This window comes from Piliocolobus tephrosceles, chromosome 2 (genome assembly GCF_002776525.5).
Source record: "Piliocolobus tephrosceles isolate RC106 chromosome 2, ASM277652v3, whole genome shotgun sequence".
Lineage (NCBI taxonomy): Eukaryota > Metazoa > Chordata > Mammalia > Primates > Cercopithecidae > Piliocolobus > Piliocolobus tephrosceles.
In genome coordinates, this window is record NC_045435.1 from 74,816,163 (window position 1) to 74,837,183 (window position 21,021).

General features: G+C 46.5%; 1 protein-coding gene across 2 annotated transcripts in view; it reads right to left on the reverse strand.

The window, feature by feature from the left end:
- PTPRG (protein tyrosine phosphatase receptor type G) overlaps positions 1 to 19,450 on the reverse strand; it is a 743,582-nt gene extending 724,132 nt beyond the window's left edge. For both annotated transcript variants that reach the window (XM_023200598.2, XM_023200591.2), the window contains exon 1: positions 18,649 to 19,450. In XM_023200598.2, the coding sequence (XP_023056366.1) occupies positions 18,649 to 18,733 (85 nt within the window). In that variant the 5' untranslated portion in view covers positions 18,734 to 19,450. The remainder of the gene's footprint in view (positions 1 to 18,648) is intronic.
- Between the last annotated feature and the right edge of the window lie 1,571 nt (positions 19,451 to 21,021).

Consider the following 21,021-nt stretch of genomic DNA (forward strand, 5'->3'; position numbering starts at 1 on the left):
AGTCAGAAAGCAAGAACGCATGTCTGCTATGCTCGAGGACTAATATGCCAGTGAGGGAAACAGAAATATTTTCTCTCCATCAAAAGATACTACTTCCCTGTAACTACTCGGAAACCTCCAGAAACCAGTACAAATCACACAGTACCTTGCTAACATGCCCTCTGCAGACCAAGGGTATAATTATATCCTGTTACCCAAGGTAACTTAAGAAGATCTACTTAAGGGTTTCTGCAGCCAAAAGAAAATAATAATCATTAAGTCCTTTTACTTTATTCTTAGCCACAGGAATAAAACACACTTACCCAGTTAGGTTTTTTTCCCCTTACTTTTATTAACATATGTAACACTTACTAAGTTTAAAATACATTCTAGTATTATATCAACCATAAATCAGATGGCCGGGTGCAGTGGCTCAAGCCTATAGTCCCAGCACTTTGGGAGGCCCAGGAGGTTAGATCACAAGGTCAAGAGATCGAGATCATCCTGGCCCACATGGTGAAACGCCATCTCTACTAAAAATACAAAAATTAGCTGAGGCAGGAGATGCCTGAACCCGGGAGGCAGAGGTTACAGTGAGCTGAGATGGATCGCGCCACTGCATTCCAGTCTGGCGACAGAGCAAGACTTGGTCTCAAAAAACAAAAAAAAATCAGAATAGAGTTGAACTTTAAACAACTCAAGGGTTATTAAGGGTACTGACTCCTGCACTGTTGAAAATCCGAGTATAACTTTTGTTTGTTTTTGTTGTTTTGTTTGTTTGAGATAGGGTCTCGCTACGTTGCCCAGGCTGGCCACAAACTCCTGGGCTCCGGCAATCCTCCTGCCTCAGCCTCCAGAGTAGCTGGGATTACAGGTACCACCGTGCCTGGCTCAGAGTACAACTTTGGACTCCCCAGAAGCTCTACTAAAAGCCTACTGTTGACCAGAAGCCTTACTGATAACAGAAACCATCAGTTAACACATTAATAGACTAGTATGTACATGTATTTTATGCACTTATGACATATTTTTATTTTTTTCAATATTTCTCAGCTACATGGTTGATCTGTGATTTTTAAAAAATTGTCACAAATCTCTAAAATATCTAAGACATTTATTGAAAAAAAAACAAAAACAAAAACACATATAAGGGGACCTACACAGTTCAAACCCATGTTGTTCGAGGATCAACTGTACATACAAAGACTTCACCGTACTCCATGTATCCCTACAGTGGCCAAGTGCCAAAAAATGAAGACATCAGTCTAAGTTACCCTTCTGTCCTCGCTCACGTGGCCTTTCTCCTTTTCAGAACTCAGCTCTTAAGTACCCCAAATTCAATCCAATAAGTGCAATTCACAAGCTGCGCATAGATGGTTATCCATGTATGAACAGAAGCATCATACTGTTAGAAAGAAGAGCACTGGCTTTGGAGTCAGAACGCTGGCTTTCGCTGCTTTCAACGTTACATGATACAGGGCAAATTCCTTAACTTAGCAAAACCTCTACTTGCACACCTCAGAAATGCAAGGATGAATTACGGATAAAGTGTGTCCACCCCCTAAGATGAAGTTATTTTATTTCACCAGCTCATGTTCACAATAGGTACTCAACAAATGGTTTGTGTTAGCCACATTGTAAAAAACACCTGTCGGAGTAACAGCAGAATTTCAGGGCCCTCCCTCACCCCCGGTGACGGAGACGTTCTTCCCTTGGGGCTTACAGTGGAAAATACTACACAGGAATAAAACTCCCAGACCCCATGAAGGGACACGGGGAGAGGGAGCTGTCACTAGAAGCAGATGCAGGTGATCACAGCACTCCCTAGAGAGGGTATGCCTTGATAATGTGGCAAGAGATAACTCAGCCAAAGTTCTGTGTGGACGGAAAAGTCTGGAGGACTAGTCTCTTTCAGAGTCACTGTGAAGTCTGGCTCTGCTGGAGAGTATTAGGTAGTCCTCAGAACTCCTTTTGTTCCCATTCCCATGTGGGGACTCACAGGCTGCTCTCAGAAGCCCTCCCCTGAGTTTCCAAGGCTCCAGATGGGGCCTGAGGATCCTCCAACGCCCCTTCAACACCCTAACTGCAAGACTTTAACATCCTTGTTTATCCCTCGTAAAAGAACTTACCACTGAAACCCAGATTCTTATCACCTGCACCAAACAAAGGGCATGTGTCCACCCTGCCAAACACTCCCTGGGAAGGAAGCATTTCCATCGGGAACCTAACAAAACAATTAAACAGGGATGGGGTTTTCCCAGCTGTCCCTCTGCTTCCCTCCCTAGCCATTAGCCACCACTGCCCACGTCCTTGGCCTGTGGATGCACATGGACACAATGGGATCCAAGCTAGAAGCCCTTCTAGGCAGACCTAACTGTTTTCTCATATGGGTATGTCCTGTCCCTCACATTCTCCACATTTTAATTTCCAAATTAAGTAGCAGGCTAGAGAGTACAGAATATTTACTTTACTTGGAAAAGCCACCCATTTTAACATTCTGTTGGAGAAAGGAACCAAACATCCCAAGAGGGGATTCTGGATGTCTCTGCACTACTCAGATGCAGAGACCACCATCCGATCCAACTGGTCAAATAAATCTACAGCTGTATTAAAGCTTGAACCACTAGTAATACCCTTGAGTCCAGAGCTTGGATCCTAGATAAGCTTGGCTATTCATGAAATACCTAGGTAAGCAAACACAAGGGTCCAGGATCATAAAGCCCCTTTCACCAGGCACCAGGGGCTGATTGCTGCAATGGATTATACCAGTCTGTCGAGGAGCTTCCGCAGGCCATGTGCAATCTCTGAACATCTTCAAGTTCCCTTCTACCTTTCAAATTGCTGAGCAGGAGCTCAAGCAAGATGCTGTCCCTGGATTTCCTAGGTAGCAGGGAACAGTCTGCAACCCACACATGTCCCACGATGCAGCACCAACAGGAACCAGGAGAGGGAGAAATCAATGCCAGGAACTCTGCTACATGTCTACTCATGAGCTGGTAAAATAATAATAACAGCTTTTATTTTCAAGTGCTCCCTAGATGCCAATGCCTGTGCCAAATGCCTTACATGGTTTACCTCATTTACTCCTCAAACAACCTCATGGAGCAGGGACTGTTACCCCATTTCACAGATGGGTAAACAAGCACACAAAGCTAAATGACCCTAACTTGCTATCCTGACATACCCGGAATATCCCAGGGGCAGTATCTTTCAGGAGACAACCTTCTCCATCAATTACAAGAGTTTCTCTTAACCCTACATTTTGAAGGGGCAGGGAAGAGAAAACAGGTAATCAATGTCACACAGGGGTTTATAGCTGTGAAATGCTCTTCTGGAAGGTGAGAAAAGGTTGGAAAGAGCTCTCTAGACCAGCGCTGTCCGATAAAAATACAATGCGAGCCACAAATGAGAGGCACATGTGTAATTTAAAATTTTATGGTAGTCACATGAAACAGTAAAAGGAAGCAAGTGACAGTAATTTCAATGGCATTTTCTACTTAATATATCTAAAATATCATTTTAATAGGCAGTCAATGAAAAGTTGTAATGAGATATTTCACATTCTTTTCTCACTTGTCTTTGATATTTTACACTTAAAGCATATCTCAATTTAGACATGCCACACTTGAAGTGTTTACTAGCCACATGTGGCTGGTGGCTACCATATTGAACAGAGACCTCTACAGACATTTCACAGTAACTAAGCAAAGGCTCAACATCAAAAAGAATCTTGAGGTGGAAAAACTCATATACAGGAAACAAATACAGCATTACCTGATGTCATCCGAGTACTTGGTATGTTACCAAGCACCCAAAATTTATCTGATGTCACCTTCACAAATGAATTCCTTTCACCTTTCATCCCTACTCTTCAATTTCCTTATCAAAAATAACACTGATCAGAGGACCACTCAAATTTTGAGAAACAAGCTACCCTAAAGGTAACAATAAACTTACTCAGAGCAAACATAAGACACTTTGTCAGGTATAAACAACAGGGGGAAAGGATCCAATAAGTCAATCACAGTTTTAAAAACTGCTGTCATCAAGCCCATTCTTAACACTCACTTAAATAGCTAAGAATTCAGAAAGGTGTCACTTTGGAATACAAACAGTCCTACAAGCACCATAATCTGATGCAAAACCTCTGGGCTTTGAAGAAAGGAAAAATAAGCAAGTGAATTTAGATCCCTAAACCTCCATTAGTGGACCTCACCAATGAAAATATGATGTAATCACAATCAAGAGACTAGATTTTTTTTTCTGAATAAACAAACGTGAGTCAAATATACATACAAATCAATTTCATGGACCAGCAAACCTTAAAAATTACCCATGTAGCAGCACACCTATTTGCAAGAATACAGTAGCCACTTGGATACACCTCTCTTTCTCATGCTATTTTCGAAGGTTGGTTAATCTGCACAGAGATGGCACAAAAGTCTCTCCCAGACCAACTACTGAAAATGATTCTAAGACCTAGTTCAGGCTTCAGTAGCAAAGAGCTCTGTGATCAATTAGCAACATCTGCCACAGCTATGGGAATGGGGACCATCGGCTCAAATGCCAATCTCCAATTCCTCCGTAGAAAAACTGCAAAATAACACACAGGGACAGGAAAAAGACATATGCTGTTCACTTTCATTCAATGTCCCCATCTGTACGCACCTAGGAGGTGTGACTGGCCCCATATTAACACAAAGATATATAGCAAGGCATGTGTACCCTACTCGTGCTGATAATTTCAGCAATGAGAATATGAAGAGTAGCTATAAACCTTTTTCTTCAAGGTGGGGGATATAGGACAAATTAAACCCTAAAAGCCATCTTTGCTAAACCTCTGTCAATGAAAAAAAAAATTCTTCCTGGTAGCCATGTGAGCCTTAAATTCATCGAACGCCGGCTCTGCACAGAAGAAAGCATGACAGCAGCCAAAAGCCATTTCAGATTCTGGTTCTGCCACTTTATTTGCTGTGGGATCTCTGCTGTCGTAGCTCCACCTCTCTCCCATGTCTTCACAGGAGTTGCACAGCATTCATTGAGAGCATGTTTACGCACACTTTTGTTTCATGAGTCTTAAGCACTGGCTTTTAAAAACAGTTACCATTTATAAAATTTTGTGTGCCAGCCGGGCACAGGGGTTCATGTCTATAATATCAACTCCAACTCCAGGGAGGCTGAGGTAGGCACATCACCTGACTTCAGGAATTCAAGACCAGCCTGGCCAACATGGCGAAACCTCATCTCTATGTAATACAAAAATTTGCCGGGCGTGGTGGCAGGTACCTGTAATTCCAGCTACTCAGGAGGCTTAAGCAGGGAGAATTGCTTGAACACAGGAGGCAGAGGTTTCAGTGAGCTGAAATCGTGCCACTGAACAGCCTGGGTGACAAAGCGAGACTCCATCTCAAAAAAAAAAAAAAAAAAAAAAGTTTTGTGTGCCTAATGCTTTTCTGGTGCTTTGCACACACATCTCATTTAATATTCACAAGGACTCAAAAAGGCTGAAATTCTCATTATCCCCATTTTAAAGATAAGAAAACCAATAAAGTAACTGGCCAAAGTTAGCCAAGGACAAAGCTGGGATTCACTCTGGTACCTGCAAAAAAATGCATATTTTTTTAAATACACATTTGCCACTGGCCTCTTTCATCAGAATCCACTTGTCTTCAACTCTCATTCCCTCAACCCCACTTAAAGGTTCCAAGGCATATAAGGTTTATTTTCACAAAATCCTTTGTTTATGTGGTCAGAGTGCTTACATTTCCCCTAGACTCCCCAGAAATCAATTTTATCCCCACTTCGCATCATAAGGAGCAACAGAAATTTCAAGAACCAGCAACTCCCTCATTTCAGTTAAGAAACTTCACTAGCAACTGAGCTGTTCTTCGAAAAACCACATCCTAAAATATGTTCAGAAAGATCTCTAACGCTAGAGTTATGCACTGCTATGATTTCAGTCTGTCCTCACCAAATCTTGTTGAAATTTGATCCTGAACATGGTGGTGCTGCGAAGTGGAACCTAGTGGAAGTTGTCTGAGTCATGAGGGTGGATCCCTCATGAATGGCTTGGTGCCATTCTCAAGGCAGTGACTGAGTTCTCATTCTGGCAAGCCCGAGTCATTTCTCATGAGAATGGATTAGTTCCCTTGAGCGAGGTTGTTATGAAGCCAGGATGTCACTTGGGTTTTGTATCTCTTTGCACATGTCCACTTCCCCTTCCACCTTCTCCACCATGTTATGATGCAGCACAAAAGCCCTCACCAGACACCAGGGTCATGCCCTTGAACTTCCCAGCCTGTAAAACTGTAAGCTAAATAAACCTCTTTTCTTTATAAACCACCCAGTCTCAGGTAATGTTACAGCAACCCACAATGAACTAAGACCTCTAGCATGCAAACCTCTATCACATGAAATAATTTCAGCAGCTTCTGACCAAACTGACTGGGAAAATGAGAAGCTAGTGCCTAAAACTGTCAAGAGATTTTCTGCACCCTCCACTCATAACCTTTACACACATGTAAATAAGAGAAAATGACTAGCTGTAGAACAGAAAACAACTGGTGGGAAGAGGGATAAAATAGGGCAGGCACTGACTAGCAATGTGTTCTAGAAAACTTAGCTTCTGCCTACACACATCTGGAATCACCGCGATGTACCAGCCAACATCTGTCTCATCAAGGGCAGGAGATCTGGTGATCAACTAGTACTTGTCAACCAAGCAAAAATGATCAGCTCAGGCAAGCCCTTCTCCCAGTCCAACCTGCACAAAGCCATTACTGGGCAACACATCAGCATTCATTTTCACGCTCTACTGTCAGCTGAGGCAAGCTCTGCTGCTTTCTGCATACCTCATTCACTGTTTCTGGAACAAACAAAGCAGAAATAAGAAGGCTACCTTCTCCTGAATCAACCCTAAGATCCAAGGCCACTTTTGAAACAATGCGCACCGTATTCACAGAATTTAGCTTAAATTATTCCACGAGAGAGAGAGAGAGAAAAAAAAAAGGGTTTACTACCATTGCAACTATCAAAACATAACCCTGCGGTCCCAGACACATTTGTCCACTAATTAAAACAGAATCTGTTTTCAGCAATAGATACCTTAGTGGCCAATAGAAGGTATGAATTTAGCTTTTCTCTTTTTAAAGATAAACTTCAACCACCATGACAATATATATACTCAGAATTATCTTGAGGAAGATATTAACCTTGGATAGCATATCTCTTAAGAAGACACAATATACAAACATGAGATATATTGAAACTACATGCAATGACATCAGTGTCTTGTAAAACATTCTATAACCATTTGAAGAGCATTATCTACTCATTCTGTCAGACCTCAAACATGACTACCAAAGATACAACACACTAAAGATACAGCACAAGAAGAAATGTGGTCATGCCCTCAAAAGAACATAGTCTAATTTTGCTCTGAATCCTACGTAGGGAATTCATGTAAATGTATTACATATTACAGTGACCACTTAATGAACATGTACTAAAACAAGGGTGAAGAAATCATCCCCTCAAATCTTACATCTGTAAGAGTCAAAAGCTAGCCACTCTATTGTGTACAAAGTTCAAGCTTTCACATGTTGTTGTTGTAAAAATTAAAATGTGCACTATTTCTATCATTTATTGGAAATACACGTGCAAAAATTAAGAGGGCAGCAATATTGTGTAAAAAAACTAAGCAGCAAGGGACCCACCAATAAGGCATCTCCAATATTAATGTACTCAGATCCTACTCCATTAGTCACTGGCTTTCCCCCCTTGTCCCCCTACATCATACCCCTTATTGGGCCATTTGATAACAAGAAAGTGATCAAGAGAACCAGCTCTTAAATGAGCAATTTTTCAAAACACACTTTTGTTTTAATTGAACAAGCTAACAGAAATTCTAAACAAGCTAAAGATCAACCAGGGAAGTCAACACATGACTGTGCAATATCCAAGCAGCAGGCCATGTGTAAAGCCAGAAAAGGACACAGCCAGGAGAGCTGAGCTTCAGCTTCATAAGCGAGATTGATAGGAAAGAAGTCAAGTCATCAGCCAGCAATGCACCTGTGCGCACTAGTGCACGTGCACGCACACACGGTTACACATGACCAATCCAGGCAATACAAAACCCCAAACAAGTCCAAAGAAAAAATCTGTCCCTCAGGAAAATCCACCTATGCTTGGGTGGCAAACACCTCCAGGGACCAGCCGAGTATTGTAAATAACCACTACGGGCCAGGTGTGTGCCCCATCCCAAGGGGTAGCACTATTTAATTTCAGGTTAATGTTGTTGCCTAGCAAGAACATAGGCCCTAGGCTGTTAGACCTTCCTATTTTTCAAGAATAACCCAGACTTTCATGGGAAGCTCTCATGAGGGCCGGGGCTTCCATCTGTTTTGGTCACCATAGTCTCCCCAGTGCCTAGAGCAGTGCCTGGCATGCTCTAGGCACACAGAAACTTGTTGATGGCATGAATGCCAAATGACTGGATTTTAACCCATTCTTAATTTTTAATTTATTTTTTTCTTTTAAACGCAGTATGGCCAAAAGAACATCTGTAGAATTCCAGATAACCCAAATGCCTGTCCTTTCTCCATTTCTCCTTTCCAGACACAAGATCCGGAAGTAGCTTTGTTTCTCATTTTAGACAAAGACGTCTGCCCCCACCACTCCAATCATAAATCACATTAGATTGTTTTAAAGGCTACACATAATTTTGTTGGCATGAGCAAATCTCTGTATTTTTTTTTTTTTTAACTTGGGTCTCCAGGAGAAACAAGTTTCATGTTTAAAAAACAACAACAACAACAACAACAAATAGCTTATAGGCATTCCATTAACCAAGTTCCACTCACCACCTTGTCTATTACTCCCTCAGGATAATCTGTAGCAAGGTTAGCAAGATAATGGAAGTGTTCTCAATGCCTTAGGAAGCAAACCCTCACAGGAAAAAGTCAACAAGTGCACCTCACAGATCACAGTGTGTCCCGGGCATCTGACTTGCATATTGCAAAAAGACCATAACCCTTCCAAACTGCCTAGCCTAGAATCAACCATCTCTAAAATTCCAGAAAAAAAACTTAGAAGCCATTTAGTGAAGGGTGAGGAAAACAACCCCAAAGAAATTGAGGGTCTTGCCCAAGATCCCACAGCTGGTTTGGCTGGCTCCCATGGCTAGTTCCAAACACCAGAGGAAAAATGCAGAATCCAAGCCATCTCTTGCCAAACACAACACCCTCAGACCTTTCCTGAAGTTATGATTCACAGCCTGCTGCCCACACTTAGATGATATACATGGGACAGTAAAAATACCGCATTATTACAAAGTAACCATATTCAAAGCCCCAAACAAAAGTTCTCAAATTACAAAGCAAATCAATTTAGGTAATATGGAAGAGGAGTAGTGTCAAAAAAAACTCACCACCAACAAATTCAGACTCTATCCACAGTTGTTATCAGCTTATTCAGAAGCTAAAGTAATTTGCTGAAAGGTCATCTCTTCAATGCAACCAAATAAAATCCTATACCAATTGCATTACGTACTTATTTAATTGTAGCAAGTACAGTATTTCACCCAGTGTTTATGGCACTTGCTTATATGGGAAAAGTAATAGGGTGAAATACATAAAAAGCTAGATCTTTCAATTGGCCCTCCTGTGCAATTAGGAAAATTAGTTTCCATACTCTCTTCAAAAAAAACAAAACACTTTTTTCTGTCTAAAAAAAGAAAAAAAATCCTGAGCTATGATTAGAGAAACATATTACAATCACCGCCACGCCCCCCCCCCACCGCCCCCGCCAGCACCCCTGTGCCTTGCTAGCCCGGTGACCTTGGACCTACCTTCTTCAACTTTAGTTTCTTCACCCTACAGTGGAAATAATCACGGTTTCCACTTCCAGGGATGATTAAAAGCATATAAAATACTCAAGTATGAGGCACAGATCACATGTGCTTGGTAAGCGTAGGCTATTATAATTATTATTCCCATTTTATAGATTAAAAGGGTGAGGCCCATTTGCCCAAGGTAAATGCTGTAATGAACTAAGAATTTCAACCCAGGTCTCTGGGGTTTTGGTGTGGATTCTGAATAAGAGATATGTATATCTGAAACTCCCAGATCCCCAGCGCCACCCAATCCCACTTCAACAAGATGTTAGGTAACCACCCAAGGGTAACCACCCTTAGCTACCCACGGACAGAGCTAATAAGCCTCCACCCTTACTAGAGAGAAACGCTTCTGGAAAAGTGCCATTTTAAAAAACAGGTAGAACTCATAAATAACCACTGCTTTGTAAATAAATCCTTTTCACAATTCTTAAAAAGTTCTCAAGACAACCTTAAAAAGTCAGTAATATTTCCTCACTAATTTAGACTATGCTTGTATGCTTGGTCAACTGCTTACGGCTATGTCCCCTACCCAAATCATTCCCAATTAATGAGCGGATCTAAGTGCACTGCAGGATTCATGAGGCAGTAATGGTATGATAACTCAAATACCTCTTAGATGTATAGTGTAACTAGCATGAATTCCTCAAAAGTATATCCACTGCATTATACAACACCCTGCTTCACTCACTTAGAAAGATAGTATCACAGACCCAAAAATAAGACCAGTTGTCCTATTTTCTTACATGGAAGTGTTACATATTCCATGAACTATGCTTTCATTTTTTTCTTTTTTAGTTGCTAGAATTCAGCAGCCAACTGTGTCACTTTGCTACTCCCCAAAAATAGCTAAACTGAGTAGTTTAAAATCACATTTTGTTGTTTGGCCAGAAAAATATCATGCTGATTTCAGTCTGCACAAAGAAAAAAGAAAAGATTAGAGGGCACGAGGTGTGCATGAGTGTTTGGTTCTCTCTCATATGCTCTGTAGCTCTGAATCCATGAAAATATAGAGACAGGCCGGGCGCGGTGGCTCAAGCCTGTAATCCCAGCACTTTGGGAGGCCAAGACGGGCGGATCACGAGGTCAGGAGATCAAGACCATCCTGGCTAACATAGTGAAACCCCGTCTCTACTAAAAAATACAAAAAACTAGCCGGGCGAGGTGGCGGGCGCCTGTAGCCCCAGCTACTCGGGAGGCTGAGGCAGGAGAACTGCATAAACCCGGGAGGCAGAGCTTGCAGTGAGCTGAGATCCGGCCACTGCACTCCAGCCTGGGCGACAGAGCGAGACTCCGTCTCAAAAAAAAAAAAAGAAAAGAAAGAAATATAGAGACAGGACATAAATGTGTTCAAGTGTTACATAAGTGTAAAACAAAAGCAAACACCCAACTTCTGTTTGCTTCCCATCAGTGGAGCCAAAGTGAATCCCAGTAACGAGTAACCTATTTTCCTCCATTACCACACCATCCATAAGGCCTGAGAAGAGGAATTAACATCTCAGGATGCAGGACCAGGCGATTCTTTCTACACAGGGATTTGGAAGATTCATCAGACACATTTTAAGCCCACAGAATGCATTTTTCCCACTTTAAGCTGAGAAAGCAGAGACCTCCTTTGCAATGTGGGCAAGGTGATATCTCAGACTTCTTGAGGGCTTCCTCATTTCTTTAAACCTCAAAATGTAACCTGTTGGTAATCTTACATAGGATGTCCTCATGCTGATCCCCATTCCTCCTCGCCCTCAACAGCAAAGACAGATACAAAAACCCATCACATATGTTTACACCATTTTTTTAAAAAGTTGTCTATACATACAGTTGTCCTTTTCAATTCCACTACCCTCCTTCCATACACTCCTATCCAAATCTCTTAAGAACACATAAAATAAAAACGGTGGCCACGAGCAATGGCTCAGGCCTGTAATCCTAGCACTTTCGGAAGTTGAGGTGGGAGGATCACTCGAGGTCAGGAGTTTAAGACCAGCCTGGGCAACACAGGGAGAGACCCTGTCTCTATAAAAATAAACCTATAAAACTTTTGATTTAAAAAAATGGTTATTGAGCACTTACTATTTACCATGCACTAAGTCCTTATATGCATTCTCATTCCAGCCTCACAAAGACCTTAGGAGTCAGGCTTCTATCACCACCCCATTTCACAGAGGAAGAAAAAAATTAGGCACAGAGATGGTATGTAACTTTTCTAAGGTAGCACAGCTAGCAATGGCAGAGGCAGGCTGGCTCCAGAGGCCATATTCTTATCTACTTTGCTATATTCTGTATAACTCTCAATAGCCACCTAGTTTAGAAAACAAATAAAAAAGCATTAACAAGTTCCAGGCTCCTAAAAGATTTCTTCCAGCTACTTGCTGACAAAACAGTATGGTTAACTGTCATCAACTGGCTGACACACATCAAAGTTTTCATTCAATATGTAAGTTACCTCCCTCCCCACATCCACCCCAAGTACAAGTGAAACACAAACCAATTCCATTTAGGAGGTTTCCAAAAGAGAAACCAGGCACATATAGAAATCTCATCACCTGTCATTCCTCTTCCTATCCCTGGAAGCACTTAAAACAAATCTTTTTTTTTTTTTTTTTTTTTTGAGACGGAGTCTTGCTCTGTCACCCAGGCTGCAGTGCAGTAGTGCCATCTCAACTCACTGCAACCTCCACCTCCTGGGTTCAAGCGATTCTCCCGCCTCAGCCTCCCAAGTAGCTGGGACTACAGGTACGCACCACCACGCCCAGCTAATTTTTGTATTTGTAGTAGAGACAGGGTTTCACTATGTTGGCCAGGATGGTCTTGATCTCTTGACCTTGTGTTCCGCCCGCCTCGGCCTCCCAAAGTGCTGGGATTACAGGCATGAGCCACTGCACCTGACCAAAAACAAAAATTTTTTAATAGTTGTATTAAGGGCTGCAATCATGAAAACCTTGGGCCTGCATAGATCCAGCAAGCTATCTCACACAGAATATATTTTTCTGTCAAAACACCAAATATCTTGCTACAAATGATACCAGGTAAAATGGTCCCTCCAATTATAGTTGTCCCAATGGGAGGGGACAATCACTCAAGAAGCCCTCTAGCTACTTAAAGCAATCTTGCGCAGTCATCACTTATGCCTAACAATCCTTTTCGTACTGAGTAAACCACAAATTTATCTGTTCTACATCTCAATCATCACAGACTTTCCTGAAAGTGAAATTTACCTATATTACTTTAAGACATTTTTTAAAGAGCCATTAACAATCCTGAGTTCTTAGAAATTTGCAACAGGCAAATTGTGGGGAAAAGCAACAGGAAATAAATACAGGTTTCTGGAATATACTTATCCTTTTTATTGATTTTGCTGGTTACAACTCCACATAAACACAATACCAAAAATAAGTCAAAGCAAAGTCCGTATCAGATAACTCTTTTTTACACAAGTACAGTTGATTTTTTAAGTGCACAGAACGTTGCCCTAGTACTGGATATAGTTCATTTCCAAGCAAGATGGTTGGTCCCATTTCTCAGACTGGCAAATGTGGACTTTTTTTTTTTTTTTTTTTTTGGAGACAGGGTCTTACTGTGTCTCACTCAAGCTAGAGTGCAGTGGCATGATCACAGTACACTGCGGCCTCAACCTCATGGGCTCAAGCAGTCCTCCCACCTTAGTCTCCCAAGTAGTGGGGACTAAAGAGTGCATCCAGTGTTTTATTATTTGTAAAGGCAGGGTCTCCCTACGTTGCCCTGGCTGGTCTCGAACTCCTGGGCTCAAGCGACCCTACTGCCTCCCAAAGCACTGTGATTATAGGAGTGAGCCACAGTGCCCAGCCTTACCTTTTAATCATTTGCACAGGCAACCTCATTCTGGGACCAATTCAGTGACTATTGCCAAATCCCACAAGAAGCCCTCACAGAGCAGGCTCTTCTCAGCCCCTCCTGAGCCACTCCCTCTACCTCATCAGTGGCTGCTTAACCTAGATCAAGCTCAGGTGGAGAATTAAAGGTGGGGAGCAGTGTACTTCTTGGCTTCCATAATATTAATAAAACAGCCCATTTTATTCTCTAAACAGGATACAGCCAAAAACAATTTCAGGGACCACCACCCAACATCTAACAGAGGTCAACTTTGAACCAAAGCAAACGAAAGGCTAATTTCAGGGCATCCAGTGCTTTAGAGGCAACTTCAGATGCCCTAAATTTTTCTCATAAACTCCGGGTTCTGGAATGTGACCACATGAAATGTAACCCAGGATGACAGTATTAATTACAATTGTTTAAATCTCTTAATTCAGAATGTACACATATTGTAATCTTCATCCTGCCTAGAAATGGCATTTCATTGTCCCACATGCTGAATGGAAATCCAGATTTAAAAAGAACAAACAACGTTTCACTGTAAAAGCAAAGTGTTAAAGCAACAGCCCAGTAGAAATGTAATCCCAGCACTCTGGGAGGCCAAGGTAGGCAGAGCACCTGAGGTCAGGAGTTCAAGACCACCCCGGACAACATGGCAAAACCCTGTCTCTACAAAAATACAAAAATTAGCTGGGCATAGTGGCACACGCCTGTAGATCCAGCTACTCAGGAGGCTGAGGCAGGAGAATCGCTTGAACCTGGGAAGCAGAGGTTGCAATGAGCTAGGATCTCACTACTACACTCCAGCCTGGGTGAGAGAGTGAGACTCTACCTTAAAAAAAGAAAAGAAGTCTCCAGGAAAAGGAAGGGAGGCAAGGGAGTAGGAGAGGCTCCCGAATAACTACTCTAGGGCATTTTAAGTGATCTCAGGTGAATGCCAAGAAAATTACTTTCAATCGGCACACAGGTATATAACTGATTCTACTCTGCTAACTTGGGAGCAGTTTAGAATAGAAAGGCAGATCTGAAACGGCTGTTTGTTTTGCTGCATTAAATCATCAGCTTGCCCTGGATTGCTTCATGTAAACAACAACATAATCTTTTATTCAGTGAAAACAGACCCATAATTAAGGGGAAATGCTCAAAGCTTCACTATGGAGTAGTGACTTATCCCATATCAGCCAATCTTTCCTATGACCTTTCTTCTTCCAGCAACAGCAGCAACTTCCCCTATTTCCAAAAGGCCCTGTTTATGCCTATCTTTATTAGTGTTGTAACTCCATCAACCCTCAAATGTGAACACTATTTAGAAGGAAACATCAAAGATTTTATTTCATAATTGTGTCAAAGGAACCCAGTTTAGAGACTGGGTAAAGGTTCTTCATTTTCAAACATGATACATGAGGGAGAGGGAAAAAAACCCTGTACAATCTCACATCCTGTAAAGAGAAAGATCGCTGACTTCCAAATATTACTTTTGCCTTTTCCTAAGTCCATAAGGGACGCCCATCAGAACTAAAGCCCGCACATGCAAATAAAAGAAGAGACAGCTTAGAGGGAGATTCATGATTCACCCGACGTTAATCATGGAGCCTCCAATTCTGACACATCCAAGGTACACAGCTGAGCTTATCCATCTGAAGTGTTTCCAATGACAGCATCCTAGATGTAATGTAATTACAATACAAAACATACCAAAACCAGAGTTTCACTCTGAGGGTCAAAAGACAAAATCAATTTTAAAAAATCTGCTGAATAGCTTGAGAACGTAAAATAGATAAAAGGTTAACCCTCTCAAGTAACATATTTTATATTGTGTCAGAGGCAATTAAATTCCCAGTGACTGGAGATATATATCAGAGTTTGAATGAACTATGCGTACGATTTGCTTTAAAATAATAAGATGTTGGGGAGGAAGACAAGAAAGATTGAGTTGCGAGTGTTGAAGTTGGGTGAGGGATCCATTATATTTCGCTATTTTTGTAAATAGTTCTGCAGTGCTTTATAAAGATGTATAGGAACGGAATATGCCTAATATCATGCTTGGTAACACTCTTGGCTTTGCACTTGGAAAGGATCACTTGAAGCATTATTAACGCTGAATGGATCCCAAACCTGCCACAATGCTGTTCAAAGACTAAAATCCACTGTTTCCAATCCACTGGGAAAAAGCTTATGCCAGGGCTGTGTTTCCAAAACCCTGCCCAAACTACAGCTAACCCGTACATCCTAAACAGGAGCTGAAAACTCAAATGCAACTGAAGAGTTATGCTGAGTTATGATTCTGAGAGGAAAACAAACAAAAATACTAACTAACAAAGGATTTTGGCTAAGACCTCATAAGGAGGACCCTACTCCAAAACAGAAGCATTTTTATCCCTCGTGTCAAACAGGTAAGGGCTTTCGAGGTTATAGCAGGCAAGAAGTAGGGGTCCCAAGGCGAACTCCAGCCCCCACCGGGTTTCCAGAAAGACCGGAGCAGCAACGCCAGGCGGAGGCCGCCTCCTCGCGCCAAGGCGCGTCAGCAGCCCCAGAGCCTCGGAACCCGGGCACGCGCTCCCCATCCCTGCGGCGTGGAAGTGGCCGAGGCCGACCAGTGTGGAGGTGGCAGGAGCCCCACCAGTGGCTCGGGGGCGCCCCCTGAGGTCCAGCGGCGCCGCGGCAACCTCGGAAAACGGAAAGCCAGCGTCTCCCCAAGCTCTGATATTTTTTAACTTTGCAGTGCTCCAAAGCCTGCTGCTCCCTCTCTCGGGCTGCACTTTTCCAAACCAAACCGCCCTCTTCCCTGCGCCTCCCACCACTGTCCTTTCCCTTTCCGACACCCCTCGGCTCCCGGACCAGGAAAGGGGCTATTTACCTCGCAGCGTGGGCGCGAAAAGAAAATGAGAAGACGAAAATGGTCCAAGCCCCACGAAAGCGCTCCCTGGCAGTCTCATTTTGGATCTCAAGCTTCCTCAAACACCAGGGAAAAGAAAACCACGGTCAGCCCACTGACTGCATCCCCGAGCGCAAGGACAGAAGTGGAATTGGAAATTCCTCTAATTTGCAAGTCCTCCACGGCTTCCCACTGCACCCATTAAAGAGTGGCCCTCACAAAAGCTCAACCCCTGTGTGCACCTGAGCCCGCTCAGCCGGGAAGTCCGTGGTAAAGCAGGGGAGACTAGAAGGGGGAGATGATTCACCCAAATAGTGAGCAGTAGTCTTTAACTGAATGAAGGCAGTTGTTTATAAGGGGGGATGTCCCCATGGCCTACACTACCGTAGAGGGAGGACTCCAGTGGGCAAACCCCAGGCCCCAGGGTGAGTGTGGACGCACGTCCTCGGCTCGGCCTCCGAGCTGCGTTTCTGGGCTGGAGCTCCGTGCCGCTCCGCAGGCAGGAGGATGCGCAGAGAGAAAAGAGGGTGCAGAAGACAAGACGGTGCTTTGCCTTTCTGCCCCTCGAGGCCATCCCCGAATCTGCAAAGGGGGCATTCGCTGCCAGTCCCCCGAGAGGGATCCCCGAGAGTGACAAGGGCTCCCGCGCCCTGCTCCACGGCGCACGACGGGACCAAGGGACCCGCTGCACCAAAAACGGGCGCTCCAGCCGCCCGGGGACAAGCGGCTGTAACCGAACAGAGCGGAGACCTCGAGGCACGTTCCTCTTTTTCTTGATTCAGATAACCTCCACCTCCGGGTATCCAGGAGCTGACGAATGAGAGGACAGAAAAACGGGGAATTCTCTGTCCTGAGGGGAGCGAGGGATAAAAAGCGAATCGCCCCCTTTCTTCCAGACTTTCCCCGGGCTAGGGCAGGACTTGGCCTCCACCCCCAGGGAGGGAGCAGGTCAGCTACGAGGGAGTTCGGGGCTGCTGCCCAGGGGACCTGCCAGAGGGGAGGAGACGACAGCTGGCCTCTGCCCTCCCCAGAGGAGAGAAGAGGGGGCTTGCCAGCTGAGGGCTGGAAGTGGAGGGTCGCCGAGCCTCACACCGTTACGTGCGGTGATTTATTCTTGTTATCAATGGGCAATATTGTTCCTGTCTTAACCTGGCCAGAAAGGGGCGGCTCTGGGTCTGCCAGCCGAGAACAGCCTGCAAAAGGGCAAAGATGAAGGTAGGCAAGACGCGCGAGACAGGAAAAAATCCGCCCAGGCGCGAACGGCAACCCGGCCGCCGACCCGCCCCTGCCCCCTCCCCGCGTCCAGACCCCGGCAATTCAATCGAGCAGAGCAGTAGAGGAAAAGGGCCACGGTCGGGGCTAGGGGAGATACGGATCTCCCCTAGCCGCCTGCGCCCTGCCCTCTCACTGCACCCAAGGAGGCTGCCTCACGCCGGCACCGAAGGGCTGCCCGCGCCCCAGCCCCCAGAACGGGGGAGGGCGTCCCCGACCTTAGAACGCAGGCTGCTCCCCACATCCTCAGTCCTCCGCGGCCAGCCTCCGACTTCCATTCCCCGAAACCTAGCCTTCCCAAAGGGGTGGAGAATAGCAAAGCAAACCCCCACCTTCTGAGCTCCTTCAATACCCGCCGGAGCGAGGGGGCTCATCCCGGGCCCCCCAAACCCACAGAAGCATCCTTTCCATGGCCTCAGTCTCCCCAACCGCCCCACAACTCTAATTCTCCCGATCGGCGACGAGTCAGCAAAGCAAGTACCCCTTTCTCCCGATTCCAGCTCCCCAGGCCCCCCGAAACGGAACGGGAGCTGCTGATCCCCGCGTCCCCCAGCCCCTCCCCGGCCGGCCCCTGCCTCCACCTTCCTCGACCACCAGCCAGCCTCCCTAAACAGCGCCCAAGCCAGCGGAGCAGATCCTGCTCTACTCCCCGGGCGCCGGGCCACCCTCCACACTCTCCAGGGTCTCCCGGACGGGCGCCGGAGCTCCGCGCCCCGGCGACAACTCTGCATCCCCAACGCGCGCCGGCCGGGGCCGCGTCCCCTCGGCGGCCGGCACTCACCGGGGAAGCACACGACATAATGGAGCACGGAACTGGTGATTTTCAGGAACAAAATCCACCAACACGGTTCCAGTAACCTCCGCATGTCCGAAAACGCACATCGAAAAGAGGAAAGCAGGGGGATAAACTTGTTGAATAAGTTCTTGCCTCCGTGCAAGCCTCCGCTAAGCCGGGGCGCTTCCCCGGCTCGCCCGCTCCACGGGCCCCCCGCGCTGGGCGGCCCGAGTCCCCTTGGAATCCGGGAAGCCGCCGAGCGCCCCCCGGAAAATCTCAAAAAGTGACCGGGAACGCAGAGCCACGCTGGGGACGATCCTCTCAGCGGAGAAGGGCTGCTTTTCCTTCAAAAAGGAGAGAGCCGAGCGGACAGGGCGCGGAGTCAGCGGCCGGCGGCAATGCCCCGGGCCCGGGGCAGGCAGGGACCGCAGGCGGCGGCGGCGAGCAGCCGAGGATCCCCAACTTGAGTCGGCAGGGCAGCACAGCCCGAGAGCCGGCGGGCGGCGGCGGTGCTGAGCGCGGCGCGGCGTCTCCGGGCTTCAGGCAGGCAGCTCCTTCCAGGGCCCCGGGAAGGAAGGAGGCATGTTTGCGAGAGGGGAAGGGGAGGGGAGAGGCGGGGGGAGCGGAGAGCCCCCCAAAATAGAAACGGCCGGAGGAAACGGAGGAAAACACAAAGGATCTCAGAGGGGCGCTGGGGCGAGGGCGCCTTCAGTCCATGCTCCTGAAAGTTGTGGCTCCGGCGCAGGCTGGGGAGGAACGAAGAGCGCGGGGCTGGAAACTGGCCATGCCTCCATACAGGAAGTAACATGTGAGCATGGATCCTGGCAGAGACTTTAAAGCCGGCGAGCGAACGAGCGAGCAAGCAGGGGGCGCGCGGTGGTGGCGGGGGCGCGCAGCCCGGGCCAGCTGGCGGCGGGCGCGCGCTCTCCGCGCTCTTAAAGCAGCCGCGCTCGGCTCCCGCCCTGCACGGGGTGCCTCGGCTCCGCTCTGTCCGCGCGACACCGGTGGCTGCGGCCTCTACTGGGACAGTTTGGGGACTGGGGGCGATTGTAGCCCGTGCTCACAGAGGAGGGAGGCTGCCTTCTGGAGCCGGCGTGTCTTTTGCCGGATTCCCGTTGTTCGAGCTCTTAAAAGACGCCGCACGTTGCTCGGGTTTGGCGAGATCCCCAGTCCGCGTAGCTCGCGGATCCCGGACTTGAGGGGCCCCTGGCCCGGGCGCGGGGAAAGGCGGAGGGCGGACAGCTGCCTTTTTAAAGCGATGGGGTTTCCTGTTCGGCTTCACCTCCTGGCAGTTGCCGCGGTGGGGCTCACCGTCCGCGGCCCCTGTTCGCGCCTCCAACACAGCGCATTCCCCCGCCGGGAAACAAAGCCGAGCGGCCTTTGCACTCTTGATACGTTGAGATTCATTTTTTTTTTTTTTTCCTTTTCGGGCTTTCATTGGCCCAGTCCAAGGCTGGGGAAAGTGGGGGAGGGGAGGAATATCGAACCCAGGATTGCGAAATCTAGCCCTTCCGAGCCCCACATCCCCTTTCTCCGCGTCACGATGGATCGGTGGCGGAGTTTCTCCAACTCGCAGCTTCTCTGGAGAAGGTTCCCGCACCCCGGCTTGGCCGCGGGGTGAGCGCAGGAAGTGCGCCTCTTACCCCCTGCAGGGTGAAAGCATTGCCGCGGGGCCGTACTGATTTCCTGGCAGCCACCCGGGGAGCGGCGGCTGCTGCTTTAGCAATCGGGGAGAGGCGTCCGGGGGAAATGGGAGGACTAGGCTTATCTGTAATGAGTTTTGTCCCTTCGCTCTCGGTAAGAAGATCTTTATCGCGTAGACTTCTAAGCGCCCTATTTTACATTCTTACTCTGGGGCCAAAAGTGGGGGAGGCGGGCTTTTGATTAAATGTGTAACTGAGCCAAGGTAATTAGCCGTTTGAAAATTTTTGCCTAATTTTTCTGCCCGTGTTTCAAAGCGATCTTGACGTGGGATTGTTATGTTTTCTGACGGAGTCTCGCTCCGTCGCCCAGGTTGGAGTCCAGTGACTCGATCTCGGCTCACTGCTACCTTCGCCTCCCGGGTTCAGGCGACTCTCCTGCCTCAGCCTCCCGAGTAGCTGGGACTACAGGCGCCCGCCACCACGCCCGGCTAATTTTTTTTTTGTTTGTGTGTTTTATTTGTTTGTTTTGGTAGAGACGGGGTTTCACTATATTGGCCAGGCTGGTCTCGAACTCCTGACCTTGTGATCCGCCTGCCTCAGCCTCCCAAAGTGCTGAGATTACAGGCGTGAGCCACCGCGCATGGCTCTTGATGTGTTTTAAACGTATCCCTGCTGTTTTATCCCAACACGGCAGGGTCCTCCACCCACCCAAACATCCCAACCGGATGCTAGGTTT